This window comes from Elgaria multicarinata, chromosome 6, assembly GCF_023053635.1.
Source record: "Elgaria multicarinata webbii isolate HBS135686 ecotype San Diego chromosome 6, rElgMul1.1.pri, whole genome shotgun sequence".
In the NCBI taxonomy this organism is placed as follows: Eukaryota; Metazoa; Chordata; class Lepidosauria; order Squamata; family Anguidae; genus Elgaria; species Elgaria multicarinata.
Genome location: NC_086176.1, coordinates 44402474 through 44416886, shown reverse-complemented (window position 1 = coordinate 44416886; position 14413 = coordinate 44402474). Strand labels below are relative to the sequence as shown.

Here is a 14413-nt window from a genome sequence, read left to right as displayed (position 1 = left end):
GTATGTCAGCCAGTTCTGGATGGGGCTATACTCCCCCTGAAAGACTGTGTTCACAGTTTGGGGGTACTCCTGGATCCGTCGCTCCAAATGACAGCCCAGATGGATGCGATGGCCAGGAGTGCCTACTATCAACTTCGGCTGATATGCCAGCTGCGCCCCTTCTTAGAGTCAGAAGACCTAAAGACAGTAGTGCATGCGCTGGTAACCTCAAGGCTTGACTTCTGCAATGCGCTCTACACAGGGCTACCATTGTATCTAGTTCGGAAACTTCAACTAGTTCAAAATATGGCAGCCAGGTTGGTCACCAGTACATCTAGGGGTGAGCATATTACCCCAACATTAAAATCACTCCACTGGCTGCCAATTAGTTTCCGGGCAAGTACAAAGTGTTGGTCATTACCTTTAAAGCCCTAAATGGTTTGGGTCCAGGTTACCTGCGGGATCGCCTTCTCCCATATAGTCCGCCACGCACACTCAGGTCCTCTGGGGTGAACTTACTTCAGTCAGCTAAAACTAGGCTGACATCAGTTTCCCAGAGGACCTTTTCTTCTGTTGCCCCCAGATTGTGGAATGGCCTGCCGGAGGAGATTCGTAAAATTAACTATCTTTGTGATTTTAAGGCAGCCTTAAAGACTAGCCTTTTCCGGCAGGCCTATCCAGATCAATGTTAAATCATGAATTTTTAAGATGTATTGATTCCTGTTCTAATGTTGTTCCCCGCCTCGATCCAAAGGGAGAGGCGGGTAAGAAATAATTTATTATTATTATTATTATTATTATTATTATTATTATTACTACTACTACACTGCTGCCGGTTTTTACTTTGCTTTCATTCTTTTTAAAACCTTTAAAGGTATATTTTACATTGCCTTTTTGAGTTTCAACTTTTGTGGACCATCCAGAGAGCTTTGCCTATTGGGTGATATAGAAATGTAGTCAATAAATAGATATGTAAATAATAACTAAATAAATAAGTGCTCATGTGAGGATCAGTTCATGATAAATATTCTGCAGAGGACGATGTAATGGAGTTTCTCTCTCTCAGCCATCTCAGATTGTGTACATCCTGGGGCTATTTGTGAACCATGTTTTCTTCTCCTACCAATTTAATTAGATAGGGGATGGTCATCCTGCTTGTTTATTTTTAATTTAACATTCCACTTGCATTTTTTTAGGGTTTCTTAAATTGGAGATCTCCCCAGCTTCAGAAGGTCTCAGTTGTTGTCTCAACCCAGAATTATTACAGGTGAAGCCATTCCCTGAAAACCGCAGCCGTCCTCATAAAGAGATTCTAGAGTTTCCAATACGAGAAGTCTATGTCCCACATACTATATATAGGTAAGAGGAAAAGACAGTGACCCATTGTGCACGTAACAACAACCTATTGGTTTAAAAACTGGTAGGTTGTTGAGCTTCTGTTTTAGCGTACAAGCCACAATCCGCTTCTTCATTTCTTGTGGAGAGTGACATCTGGATTACTGGGTTGTTTAAGGGCTAAACAGTGGTTAACCCAGGGCTTATCTCAACAAAAAATCATGGGTTAACTGCTGGGTTGTTTAGTCCCATCGACATGTTTGCCCCTCCACACCACCCATCATCAGGCACCTGAGGCAACTGCCTCAGTCTGCTTAATAATAGGGCTGGCCCAGCCATTGCAATCACAGCAAACGGCAAAGAATATTTATTAATATCTGTAGACCCATTTGTGACTTCACTTTTTATGGAACAACATATTTTGTAACGTTTTTCTTTCTTTCTGAAAATGGGTTGCATTTATTTCCAAATGAAATTACTTTAGAGTCACATTCATGTGCTCCTGAATACTAGGGGATTGAAGGATTAGCAGAGAACTCAAGTGCTTTGAACTTTCTCTTCCTTGGCATCAGAGTTAGGACTGATTAGTATGTGCTGTATTGTATCAGCAAATTCAAATCAGAGCGTGTTCTTGTCAGGGAAGTAATATCTTGTTGGAATAAAAAAGAAAGGAAGGAAGGAGAAAAGAAACAAAGAAAGAAAACACTGTGTTCTGTTAATATAACAAAAAACAGCTTTGTGCAAACAAGATAAATTGTAAGCCACAGCTACCGATAGTGTAATCCTATGTTGGTTGACGTTTTCTTTCAGTGGTTGACACTCCTCATCTTCCCTTCCATAGGCCTATCCCATGTACTGGACAATTTGCCTGCTTCTGTTTATTCCACCCACCCACCCTCATCTCTGCACTTCTGTAGCTGCGAAGGGGTGGAAAGTGCAGTAGAAGTCAATGGGAATGACTTCTGAGTAGACATGTTTAGCGGGCTGTTCTCAGAGCAGAAGTGGAGGTTTTAAAAGGAAGGAAGTCATCTCAAAGTGCTGGCCTGTTTGGGGGGAAACAAAGCATCTTTTAAACTCATTAACCTTTTTGCGAAGCTTTGCATTTCCGGTTAGGTAGAGGTTCAAGACCGTAGCCTTTCCCACGACTCTCGGCTCTGTGTTGAGTAAGTGCAGCGCTGTGGAAGTCAATGGGAATTACTTCTGAGTTTGGGGCGCTGTTTTCAGGGCAGAAATGGGAGATTTCAAAGGAACAGTAGGGTTCCCAAAGCATAAGCTCATTTGGGGGGAAATAAAGCATTAATGTTATGTGAAGAGGCTGCACTCATTGAGGTCACAAAGGCTCCCAAATCACACTGAAGCTGGCACGACAGGAAAATCCATCACAGCATGTCTTTGCAAAAATGCCCCTGGAAGTGCGCACTTGCTGCAGGGAGGGGTGAATGCCATGTGCCACGATAGTTTGTGAGCTCCATCACACCTTGGAAGAAACACTGGCTACCCTCGTTTCTCCATGGACACTCAATTACTTCCTGTTTTCAAACAGGAAGTAAACAAGGTGCACGAGGGCCATTCAGTCCCTTGTTGTGAACACGCTGCTTCTCCCACAAACAGCAGGAGAGAGGAGCAACCGGACTTTTTCTGGATTTTCTTGCTGCGCAAGGAAAGCCAGAAGGGGCGGAAGGCGCGGAAGAGGCAGACGATGTCATGTGAGGGACCTCAGAGGAATCCATGAGTGCCCAGTAAAGAGCGTGCAATAAAACGCTCACTGGATGGAGCTTTGTGAGGCGCAGTAGAACTGGAGTAAATCTCCCCTGTAGATGGGGCTCTTGTTTCATCCTTATATAATAATTTAATTCTGCCTGCCAAATAGATCAGTGAAAAAGAAAGTCTGTGCTTTTCTTTGCCTCAAAAGGAATGCAATCCATCTCTCCAGTTATACATCTGAAGGAGTCATCTCACGGCAGTAATTCTCTGGAAAAATGACAATGTTGGTGATGAGGGAGAAGAGAGACTAAGGGTACAATCCTATGCATGTTTAGACAGAAAAAAGTCCTACCATGGCTGACTGGGGCATACTCGATGTTGTAGGGCTTTTTTTCTGTCTAAGCATGCATAGGATTGCACCCTAACTTAAGTAATAGTCTCAGAATTAGCATAAACTTGATTATTTCATTTCCAGAAATCTTCTCTATGTGTATCCACAACGGCTGAATTTTGCAAACCGCCTTGCCTCAGGACGAAACATTACCATTAAGATCCAGTTTATGTGTGGAGAAGACCATTCCTGTGCTATGCCGGTAAAATAGTCCATTGTACATTTGCATATATTAATTTTTGTAGAACGGACAGGCAGGACCTCAGGCCGGGTGGCCAGATGTCGCCTTCCAAGTGGCCCAATCAGTCCCTTCAGGGGCTCCCAGATGGCCACGCCCCTTCCACTGGCTCCGCCTCTCTCCTCCAACCACCAATCGTTGGGTAGTTTTCCAGCTTTTGTGCAGTTTTTCCACCATTCTAAGAGGTTGAAATGCCTCTCCTAAGGCTTAGTTACAGGCAGTAAGAGCTTTTAAGCTACATTATGATGGTACCGTATTTCTTCGATTGTAAGACGCACACTAATTTCAGTACCACCAACAGAAAAAAAACACCTTAAGACACACCCGTGATTCTAAGATGCACCCCATTTTTAGAGATGTTTATATGGGGGGGAAAAGTGAGTCTTAGAATTGAAGAAATAGGGTATTTTGGCCCCACCCCCTTTGCCTTTGGCCCTGCCCATTTTGCCTTTGACTGTAGCTCAAGGTGTTTGAACACATACTTGGCATGCAGAAGGACCCAGGTTTAATCCCCAGCTTCTCCAGGTAGGAGAAAGCTGTTCCTTGCTCTACCTGGAGCTGTTGCCAGTCAGTGTCTAGGGTGACCATATGTAGGGTGACCATATGAAAAGGAGGACAGGGCTCCTGTATCTTTAACAGTTGCATTGAAAAGGAAATTTCAGCAGGTGTCATTTGTATATATGGGGAACCTGGGGAAATTTCCTCTTTATCTCAACAGTTAAAGCTGCAGGTGCCCTGCCCTCTTTTAAATCTGGTCACTCTAGTATAGTTCCTGCAGCTTTAATTTGTTGTGTTTAATGTTGTTTTATTTTGTACTGTAGGTCATCTTTGGAAAATCTACAGGTCCAGAATTTGTTCAAGAAATTTACACACCTGTTACATATCATAACAAGTAAGATTGTTATATTGCCCTCTGGTGGCCTCAGCTATGAGGACATTTCTATAACCTGCAGTATTAGGAAATGCTGGTTAAAAAACAGAGATAATGGAAAATAGGGAGTTAAGTGGAGAAAATGATCATGTGTGCTTGTTATGATGAAACTGTAGATCCTTAGATGACAGGAAGATGGAAGTAATTAGTGAGGAACCGATTGTTCAAGGAATATCTGGTATTTTTATTCCATTCAAAGCACACACCCCCAACAAAGGAAAAAGCAAGAGGACAGCAATACACAGAGGCTTAAGGGCTCATTAAATCCACTTGGGGAAAATAATCCAGACTTTCCCCGCACCAAAATAATACGCAAAATGGAGGAAAAGAAGTGAGATGGGTGCAGGACAGGGACAACGTCATGTGAGTCCCACACTGCAATACCAGACGTGGTGAGAGTGTGTTAAACCGCTGATGTGATGCAGATCTACAACTGCAATCAGCCCCATTCAGCACAACCAGTGCTTGTGGATTATGGGAATTATAGTCCAAAACATCTGGAGGGCATCATCTTGGGAAAGGCTGTTCTAGCATATTAAACAGGCTATTGCAAGATTCCCAATGCTAGACATGATGGACCATTGTTTCAATCCCAGCCTATGAGAGAGCAATAGAGGCAGGAGTCTTAGGGCCAATAATCACACATAACAGAGTTATATATGGTTGCTTTCCCTACTCTCCTGCAAGTGTCTGAAGCCTCAATTTGAATCGGGACTATGGTGCTTTCCTGGTCAAAGACAGGCTTGCTGCACTTTGCTGCTTTTGCCAAAAGGTTGGGAAAAAGTTGGGAAAAAGTTTTAGCAGTGGAAAGTTGGGAAGCCCTCACTTGGGAAGGGTGGTATCATGGGATGGCACATCTGTGGGAATGGAAATGCGCCACGTTGTGGTGCCTAATGTGTTGGTGAGCAAAGCCAATAATCATTGTCTGTCTTAATGATTTCTATGGGGGTTGGGGGGCAAGGTTGGTCCAGTAAAGCTGTTTTTGTGATTTTCTGAACGAAATAGTGGCACTGAAATCCCTAGAAGAGTCTAGTGAAGAAACAATGCTGCCAATTGCTTAATAGTGATTAAACAATCAGGAGTGTGAATTCCTCCATTGCGCCTAACCACAGTTAATTGTATTATTGGCAGTGATATTAACTGTGGTTGTGGCTGAAGAGGATTCCTACTTAACCCTGCTTAATCTAAAAACATGGCTCCCTTTACCCATGGCTAATATCACTGCTGATGAAATAGTTAACTGCAAATAGGTCCTGGCAGGAGGAAATTGCACTCAGAAAGAGAGAGAGAGAGAGAGAATACTGCACTCACATCTGGTATGTCAAGATGTAATTTTAGGTATTTACGAACAATTGAGTTTTACATTTTGAATTGATAGTTGTTAACTTCATTCTTGGGCATATCTTGATTACTAGCCTTTTGGTTTTCCCTATGGGCCTGGTCTACTAAATGCTGAGCACTCAATTTTCTATCTAGAATGCATCAATTATGGATTCTATTAATTGTATATTACATAGTGATGATGCTAGGCGTTTCTGTGTCATGGCTTAAGAAAGATGTATGTACATTTGTTTCATTTATTTATTTTAAAAATTGCAGGTCTCCTGACTTCTATGAAGAAGTGAAAATTAAGCTCCCAGCCAAACTGACAGAAAAACACCACCTGCTGTTCACCTTTTACCACATCAGTTGTCAGCCAAAACAAGGATCATGTGTAGAAACTCTCTTGGGATATTCAGTAAGTCACATCCAGTTCACATCGGCAGCTTCTTAGGGAAATAAATAGGTAATGTTTCCCACACACCTATCTCTGTCAACTATGTTCCATTGCAGCAATTTCTCCCCATAGAACTTGTAACAAATTGTAGTTAACAAATACAAACTTATGAATCCAAGCTTTCAAAGGAAAGTAAGTGAAATACAACCTAACATATCATAATACCAGACGTTTATGACAGAAGCATGCAACACACACAAAAGATGTGTATGACAGGCATGATGTGTGTCTCACATAGTGTGTGTGTATCTCATTTTGTGCATATTGTATGTGTCACATGTTTTCTTATGGTGCATTGCATGTGGGTTATATAGGTATGTTTCATGCATGTGTAGCAATCTTAACATAATGTCTTGCACGTGTCAGATGTCTGTTGCACACATCAGTTACATGTTTAAGATAGTGTTGGGCTATGTATGTGTTGCAGGTCATACATGTGTCTCATGGTTTACATGTGTATCACATATCACATGTGCATAAGACTATGACTGACACGTTTCTCATGAACATGGCATATGCATCTGTTGGTTGTGTGTCACAAGTGTCTGTCTCCTGGGATTGGAATGATTCTTACCAGGGGCATCAACACAGTTGAAGGAGAAACATATAGCCTGCCAAGAAGAGTCATCTGCATATACTTGGTTGGACTCTCAAAACGTTTTGTGGTTGTGGATTTTTATTCAGAATTAATAGCTTTTACATAGGGCAGGATTTGGTGGCGGCGATGCAGGTAACAGATCTACAAAGTAGCCAGTCTGCAAAGGTCTTTACAGTAATTGCTGTTGGAAGGAACTCACAGTTGATATCGAATCCTTTTACATTGCAATATAATTAAGCTAGATCAATATCCAGCATCACATACAGCAATAATATAACACTCTGTTTTCCCCTTCATCTGTTCCAGTGGCTGCCGATTCTGTTAAATGATCGTCTCCAAACAGGCCATTATTGCCTCCCTGTTGCCTTGGATAAACTGCCTTCCAACTATTCAATGTACTCAGCAGAGGTAATGGGGGAAAACACTCTAAAAGAAGCACCTTGCCCTGTTAAAACGACCTGGTTGACTCCCTGCCCTCCCAGTACACTAATATTTGCTTTCCTTAAATTGAGGATCAGATGTTCATTCAGGAGGAGCAAACTTATGCCCACGTCTAATTAAATACCGCCAATACGCTTTAGAACAGCTTCCTTGCCCCTCTTCCCATCTGTGGAAGGACTGGGCGGGATCTTTTTGTAAATTGAGCCCATGCTGAAATCAATTAATTGTGTAGTAGAGTAGGTCATAGACAGTGGCCTGCCAGAATCCAGCCATTCCCAGTTTTGTGCCCTCTGGACATATCAGACTACAACTCTCATCATCCCCAATGAGCACGGCCATTCTGGATGGGGATGATGGGAATTGTAGTCCATCTGGAGGCACCTGGTTGAGGAAGGCTGCCATACTCTCAATGGAAATGGCTTGGGTTGGACTGCAGATGTTCATGTTAGGTGCAAATGTGAAGTGTTCATTACAAAAAATGCCCAAATCGTAGAAGATACGTATTAAATATATTTGCATATATTGTGCATGTATATGGTGTATATGGTTTGATTGCTGTTTCATCTTCAATACAGAAAGTTCCTCCACAATCTCCTCCAATTAAATGGGTTGAAGGACACAAAGGGGTCTTTAATGTTGAAGTGCAAGGAATATCATCAGTTCACACGCAGGTAAGGGATTTGTTTTTACTTGACAGTCCTAGTGCTGGTTGTTATACTGTAATAAACTTATTCATACTTGACAGTCCTTGCCTCCAGTTTTGCAATCTTCTCTGCATTTGAAAAAAAAATCCCACTGGCTTTTTGCTTCTACTTTCTTTTTGGGATTTCAGTTGGCGCCATTATGCAGGTGGTCATGGGCGACCACATGATTTGAATTGAATACTTCTCTCTGCGTAGGCTATTCACTTCCATTCACTTTAATGAAATTCCACCATCTAGTGGCAGAATTATAGCCAACTTTACATGGGGCTGATTTTGGGTCCCCCGTCCTTTTTAATAGCTGATTATCTCTGCGTTTTTTAAAAGCAGGATGGTGGGGGGAAAGTGCAGGAGACTTCCTGAAGATTGACGTTATTTAAAGGACCTGCAAACTTTCATGAGTCCCCAATCACAAGTGGGCAATGATTCGCTCTTGTAGAAATGCTCTAAAAGACATGTCACAAAAGGAAAGGGGATTGGGAGGGAGAAGGAAAAAAGCAAAGTTAGGCACTGGAAAGGCTGCTGCTCCATCTCCCTCTTACATCCTCAGCAGTTGGCAGCAGGAGGGAGGGGGCTGTCAGCTGCAGCTGTATCTAGGCAAGTTTTTTTCCTCTGGTAAAAACACTTACCCAAAATGTTAGTTTGTGCCTGTACCAATTGAGATTCCTATACAACTGAGGAAGAAGCAAGTGCTTTTTAACCCTTCCCCCTTGGGCTGTTTTTACACTGAAGACTCCTCCCCCACCCCTGATGAGTGGAAAAAATGAGTACCCATTGAGTTCAATGGGACTTACATGCATCTGAGAATAAATTTGCAGGAGAAAAGGAACCTTGTGACGGACTGCAGATATTATCTTAGTTTCATGGTTTTGTTGGTTGGTAATCTTAAACTAGAGCATTTAAGTTTAGAATCCTGAATAAAATTACATAATCGTGTGTTGCGTCAATTTCATGGGTTTGTAAGTAGGATCACAATGTCATTTTTAATTACTAATATTATAATTGTTAATGAGAAGTGACTAAACCCTGGAGTAAATACACAAATAACAATTTAACGTGACTATATAAAAGTTTGACCTCTACAATGCCTTACTAGGTTTGCATTTTTAAATGTAATCTGAGCTTTGCAGAACTGAGCAGCTTGACTTACAAAAATTATGGAACATTTGTCTTCTGTATTTTCATTATCTGCCATTTGGGAGCAGAAGCTCAGGATATGTAAGAAATGCCACGCATCACATACAATCGCAGCTTTTAAAGCTCAGCTAAAAACTTTTCTTTTTCCTAAAGCTTTTAAAACTTGATTTTGTTCTGACTCTTATACTGCCTGTTTGGTGCATTCTCTTCCCCTCCTTATTGTTTTATTATGATTTTATTAGAATGTAAGCCTATGCGGCAGGGTCTTGCTATTTATTGTTTTACTCTGTACAGCACCATGTACATTGATGGTGCTATATAAATAAATAATAATAATAATCTTTCTGGATTATCTTTCTAGGACAATCACCTTGAGAAGTTCTTCACCCTGTGCCATGCGCTAGAAAGCCAAGTCGCCTTCCCTATTCGAGTGTTGAATGAGAAGATCACAGAAGGCACTCTTGAACATGAGCTGAAACTTAGCATTATTTGCTTGAATTCCTCCCGTCTTGAACCCCTAGTGTTGTTCTTACACTTGGTGTTGGATAAGCTATTTCAGCTGGCCGTCCAACCCATGGTTATAGCTGGCCAAACAGGTACTTCCTACTATGGAGTTGCACTAACTAAACTATACTGTTCATGTCAAACCCATAAGCTTTTCTCCCATAGAGCATCATCAGATGAGTGTTTTATTGCACATTTGTTACTCCCTACTTATGGATGTTCACAGGTCTTTTTGACGACAATGTCCACCTCCCATGCATCACCCACTCCTTCTTGCCTTCTTTCCATCACAAAAAAGACCCTTTTAAATCTGATTTTTTTTAAAAAATGAAATGTGCTGCCATTTCCTGCTGTGTGCAGGAAAAGCAGCGTGATGAAAACGGCCCCTGAATGGGACACATGATGATTGTTTACTTCCTGTTTCTTCCCCGGTGTGAAGAAAGAGGAAGTATTATGGGACAGAAGTGGGGGGAAAGCGACAGTAAGGAAACGCGATCCCCCCCCCGACTGATGACGCTCATAATCTTCAGATGGAAGAAATGGGGAAATTCACCAGCTCTCCAGCCTATCTGGTAGAAGAGTCAGAACTTTGTAAAAAAAATTTTTTAAAAAAATGCAACGATTAGAAGAGCTATTTTCAATGGCATAAAGTTATTATTAGAGTTTAAAAGAAAAGGGGGATTTGGTCCTAAATTATTTTCAGGCATTCAGAACTGAGTTGAATGCTCCCAACCCATCCCGGTTATTAAACTCTGCAGAGTAGCTAAGAACATTGTTAATATGGTGCAGTTTAAAATTCTAATCTATTTAGGGCATTGGTTTTCAACTGATCATTTAGAACCCACAACTGGATTGCAGCCAGAACTAAGGTGGATTACACCAGCAGCAGCAGCACCGTAAAAAAAGTTGTGCCTCAGAATGTCTGTTTAGCTAAAGGAGATCCTAGGTCTGAAAACACTGATTATGAATTAAGATATATTTGATCCTATGAACAAATTGTTTTGAGAATTATTTGAGTAAGGATTGTAGGAGTTTGAGTCACAGATTACCTATTTTATTATCAATTTAAAAATTAATTAGGATATTATACTCTGTTTAAGTCAGCAGCCTCAGATGGTTATGGATGAGATTAAACTGAGAAATGTATTTGTTGACCAGGGAATGTCTGTGATAAAGTGAGAATCATTTTACACATTTTCTGCATAAAACTGCGTCAGAAACAAAGTCTTTCCTTTTTTGTTTCCAGCCAACTTCTCCCAATTTGCCTTTGAATCTGTGGCCGCGATAGTGAATAGCCTCCACAACAGCAAAGACCTGAGCAAGGACCAGCATGGGAGAAACTGTCTGCTAGCATCTTATGTCTACTATGTGTTCCGTCTTCCCGAGGTTCAAAGAGACTTCAAACTAGGTATCAGCATTGAGTTTTCTGTAAAAATAAGTTGGTTATGGGTTGTGGGTAACAAGTAGAAATACCTTTCCACTTCCCTACTCATTCATCCAACCCAACTCTATGAGTATTTTCTCAGAAGTAAGCCCCAATGAGTGCAAAGGGCCTTACTGTAAGTAAGGGTCATAGGATTACAACCTATGTAGGGAGATGTCAGTGCTAGAATAGCTGCTGTGTGTACACTGAGTGATGCATCGTGGCTGACAGATGTAACTCTAAGAGCCTATTGCTGGGGCAGGCAACTTGTGGCCCTCCAGTTGTTTTGGCCTACAACTCTCATCAGCCTTAGCAGTCATAGCCAATCATGAGGGATTAAGGGAACTGTAGGCCAAAACATCTGGAGGGGCACAAGTTGCCCAACCCTGGTCTATTTTGCCAAGTAACAGTGGCATATCTTTCACTCTGCCATGAACTATGTATGAAATCTAATACTTGAAATGTAAGCACGGGGGAAAATGGCTTAAAAGCAGTACATGGCTCTTATGGAGGAGATTCATTTGTGTATCAGTTGACCTGCGGCTGACAATCATTCTATAAATATCTAGGTTGCACTCAGCCATTCATCCACCATCTGAATGCTATGGTATGTTGATCGCAGATTTTCTGAGTACAACTGGCGCACAATTTTCCTCATTTATTTGGCTAGAATCTAAAGACTCATACATGCAGACTGTGGGAAGCCAGATCTGGTTCATTTTGTTGTTGTTGCAAGGTAGCTCTCACTGTCAAAGTCACTGTCACTGATGTTCAGGCTAAAAAGCAGCTAATCTCCCCAGCAGTGACAACTGCTGCACCAAGCATAACCAATGAAGCCAAATTCCGGGTACGTGTGAGGTTCCTCCTATGTGTCCATGTTATTCCTTTAAGGAGGCACAGTCCTATGCATGTTTAGGCAGAAAAAACTCCTACAACTCTCAGCATGCCCCAGCACATTTTGTTAAAAAAGAAAATCAGATTTAAAAGGGTCTATGTTGTGAGGGAAAGAAGGCCAGAAGGAGTGGGGGATGCATGGGAGGGAGACGCCGTCATCAAAAGGACCCGTGAAAAACTGTGAGTGGGCAGTAATGAGTGTGCAATAAACTCTCATCTGATGATGCTCATAGAACAAAAAGATGAGACGAATCACTTGAGGGAGGATAAGAGAATGAGAGTCATTTATTTTGTAGCACAACTGGCCTGCAATGATGCTGTTGTGGTTTCCTCTGCAGGTACACCAGGAGGTGCTCATCTGCCTGAATCCCGTTATTATACCTATGGCCGCACCACGGCTGTCTCCGTGGGCTCTCGCCTCTTGCAGAGCAGGGCAACAAGCTGCAGTAATCCAGATATTGCTGGGGCACAAGCCGCTAGTGACGAAGAAGTCCGATCCATCATGGCCTCCAGGGTAAGGGGAGATAATAGAATAATAGAGTGCCGAATTCAGGGTCAGGTTTCATTTGTAACCCTTCATTGTTCCTGCACGTAGAAGCTGATGTGTCTGGACAGTATATTGCGAAGACTGGAGTCATATCATGAACTAAACACATCACAGAAATGGTTTAATGGCTGTGGCAACCACTAGATCGCTTACGTAAATAATTATTGGATAATTATTGGAACAATTTACTGCCCTCATGCGAGGCTCCGAGGCAGCAAATGCAAAGGATGCTGCTTTTAAGAATGCTGGTAATATCTAGATGCAAAATTACAGGATATGGGCTAAAAGGAATATAACCCCAAGTTAACTCCAAAAGCTTCATGTCATTTTAGAATAAAAAGGGATTAACCAAGAAAATATGTGGTTCCCTCCATCTTACATATGCCGCTAGTGCAGTCCAAAACTGACTTTCGTATAATGTCCTCCCAGTACCTTTCATGACATTATTCATATAACAGGACAATAAATGTCCATCTTAGAGAATTGTATTATTGAATCAGATAAGTGGTTCTCCAACTACTGCAGTATAAATCTTACTCTATGCCAGAGAGGTGTCCTGTCTACATAATGGACTCACCTACCCCTATGTCTGTGTCTAAAGTCTATTGAGAAAATTTCACTAGGTACTGAATAGGATTCTAATTATTGTTGCACATTTTTCAAACTAGAGGTCAGCTGTTTGTTTTCCTTTTTCCAGTTTTGTTGCTATGTAGAGAGAGCAGTAAAGCTGAAAGCGCAGTACTAAACTGGAACACATGGGGGCAGTCGTGTATGTGCATTGTTTAATTTATTGAGAATATAACAATACTTCCATTACACATGTCATGCAAGGGGAATTGTGTTTATAATTTACTCTCTTCCCTTCTTTTACTTTCCTTCTTTACTTTTCGCTTTTTTCTAAACTTGGCACACTTGCCCTCCCGATAACTCTTTTCATGTACGGCTTCTGGTCATTTCCTCCAGGTTGCAGATCGTAGCTACAACCGGATGTCTTGCTATAGTGAGCCCAGCAGTGATACGTCAAGTCCCTGCACAAGCCCTCAGCTATCATCCAGTAAAAAGGTAGACTGCCACATAATGCAACACTAGTCATGGACAAACACTGCCAGCTAGTTGAAATGCTATAAGCAGGCCACTTGCAACAACCAAAGGGAAGATGCAATGGACTGTTTCTTCTTCTTCTTCAAAGGAAGAAGAATGGGACAGAAAAAAGACTTGCCTGTTAAAAGAGATTCAGATGAGGCATCTTTTAATAAATTGCTTTCAGAGCCCAATTGGGCCAGAATAGTGGCACGTGATGTTGAAAAATGAACAAAGAAGGGCTTTATTTTAAAAACACACACCACTTTTAAGCTGCAATTGTAAGCACGCTTACTAAGGGGTAAGCCCCCTTTCATACTTTGGAACTTAGTTCTAAGTAAATATGCCCAGGATTTCACTGTTAAACTATGCGCAGTGTAACAGGGTGCTTTAATTAAATGTATATACATTTGTGGAGATTCCTACTAATGATCATAATCGAATTTCTCTGATTCAGCAGAAAAAGGGCAAAAGGCAAATGATCCAAGTCATGGGCTTCTCACCAGATACCCAGATGGATATCCATCCAGATACCCTGGATGGATACCCAGGCCCCCGTCTTTACGGCGGTGCTTTGGCATCTGCACGGGAAGGAAGGCAAGTGTGGATTTTCTGCCCCCGCGCCTCTGGAAAAGTAAAATAAAAAATAAAACATGGGGGATGGGGGGAAGGAGAGGAACAGGGCCGTTCCTCCTCCCTTTTTTGAAATTTTATGATCTGTATCTACAGAGCT

General features: G+C 41.7%; 1 protein-coding gene across 1 annotated transcript in view; it reads left to right on the top strand.

Moving 5' to 3' along the window:
- Nucleotides 1–14413, top strand: part of DOCK8 (dedicator of cytokinesis 8) — an 89152-nt gene that overhangs the window by 31028 nt on the left and 43711 nt on the right. The window contains exons 14-23 of the mRNA XM_063129296.1: nt 1176–1338; nt 3494–3611; nt 4469–4539; nt 6178–6316; nt 7260–7361; nt 7970–8065; nt 9594–9828; nt 10983–11144; nt 12392–12567; nt 13564–13662. Of these exons, the coding sequence (XP_062985366.1) occupies nt 1176–1338; nt 3494–3611; nt 4469–4539; nt 6178–6316; nt 7260–7361; nt 7970–8065; nt 9594–9828; nt 10983–11144; nt 12392–12567; nt 13564–13662 (1361 nt within the window). The remainder of the gene's footprint in view (nt 1–1175; nt 1339–3493; nt 3612–4468; nt 4540–6177; nt 6317–7259; nt 7362–7969; nt 8066–9593; nt 9829–10982; nt 11145–12391; nt 12568–13563; nt 13663–14413) is intronic.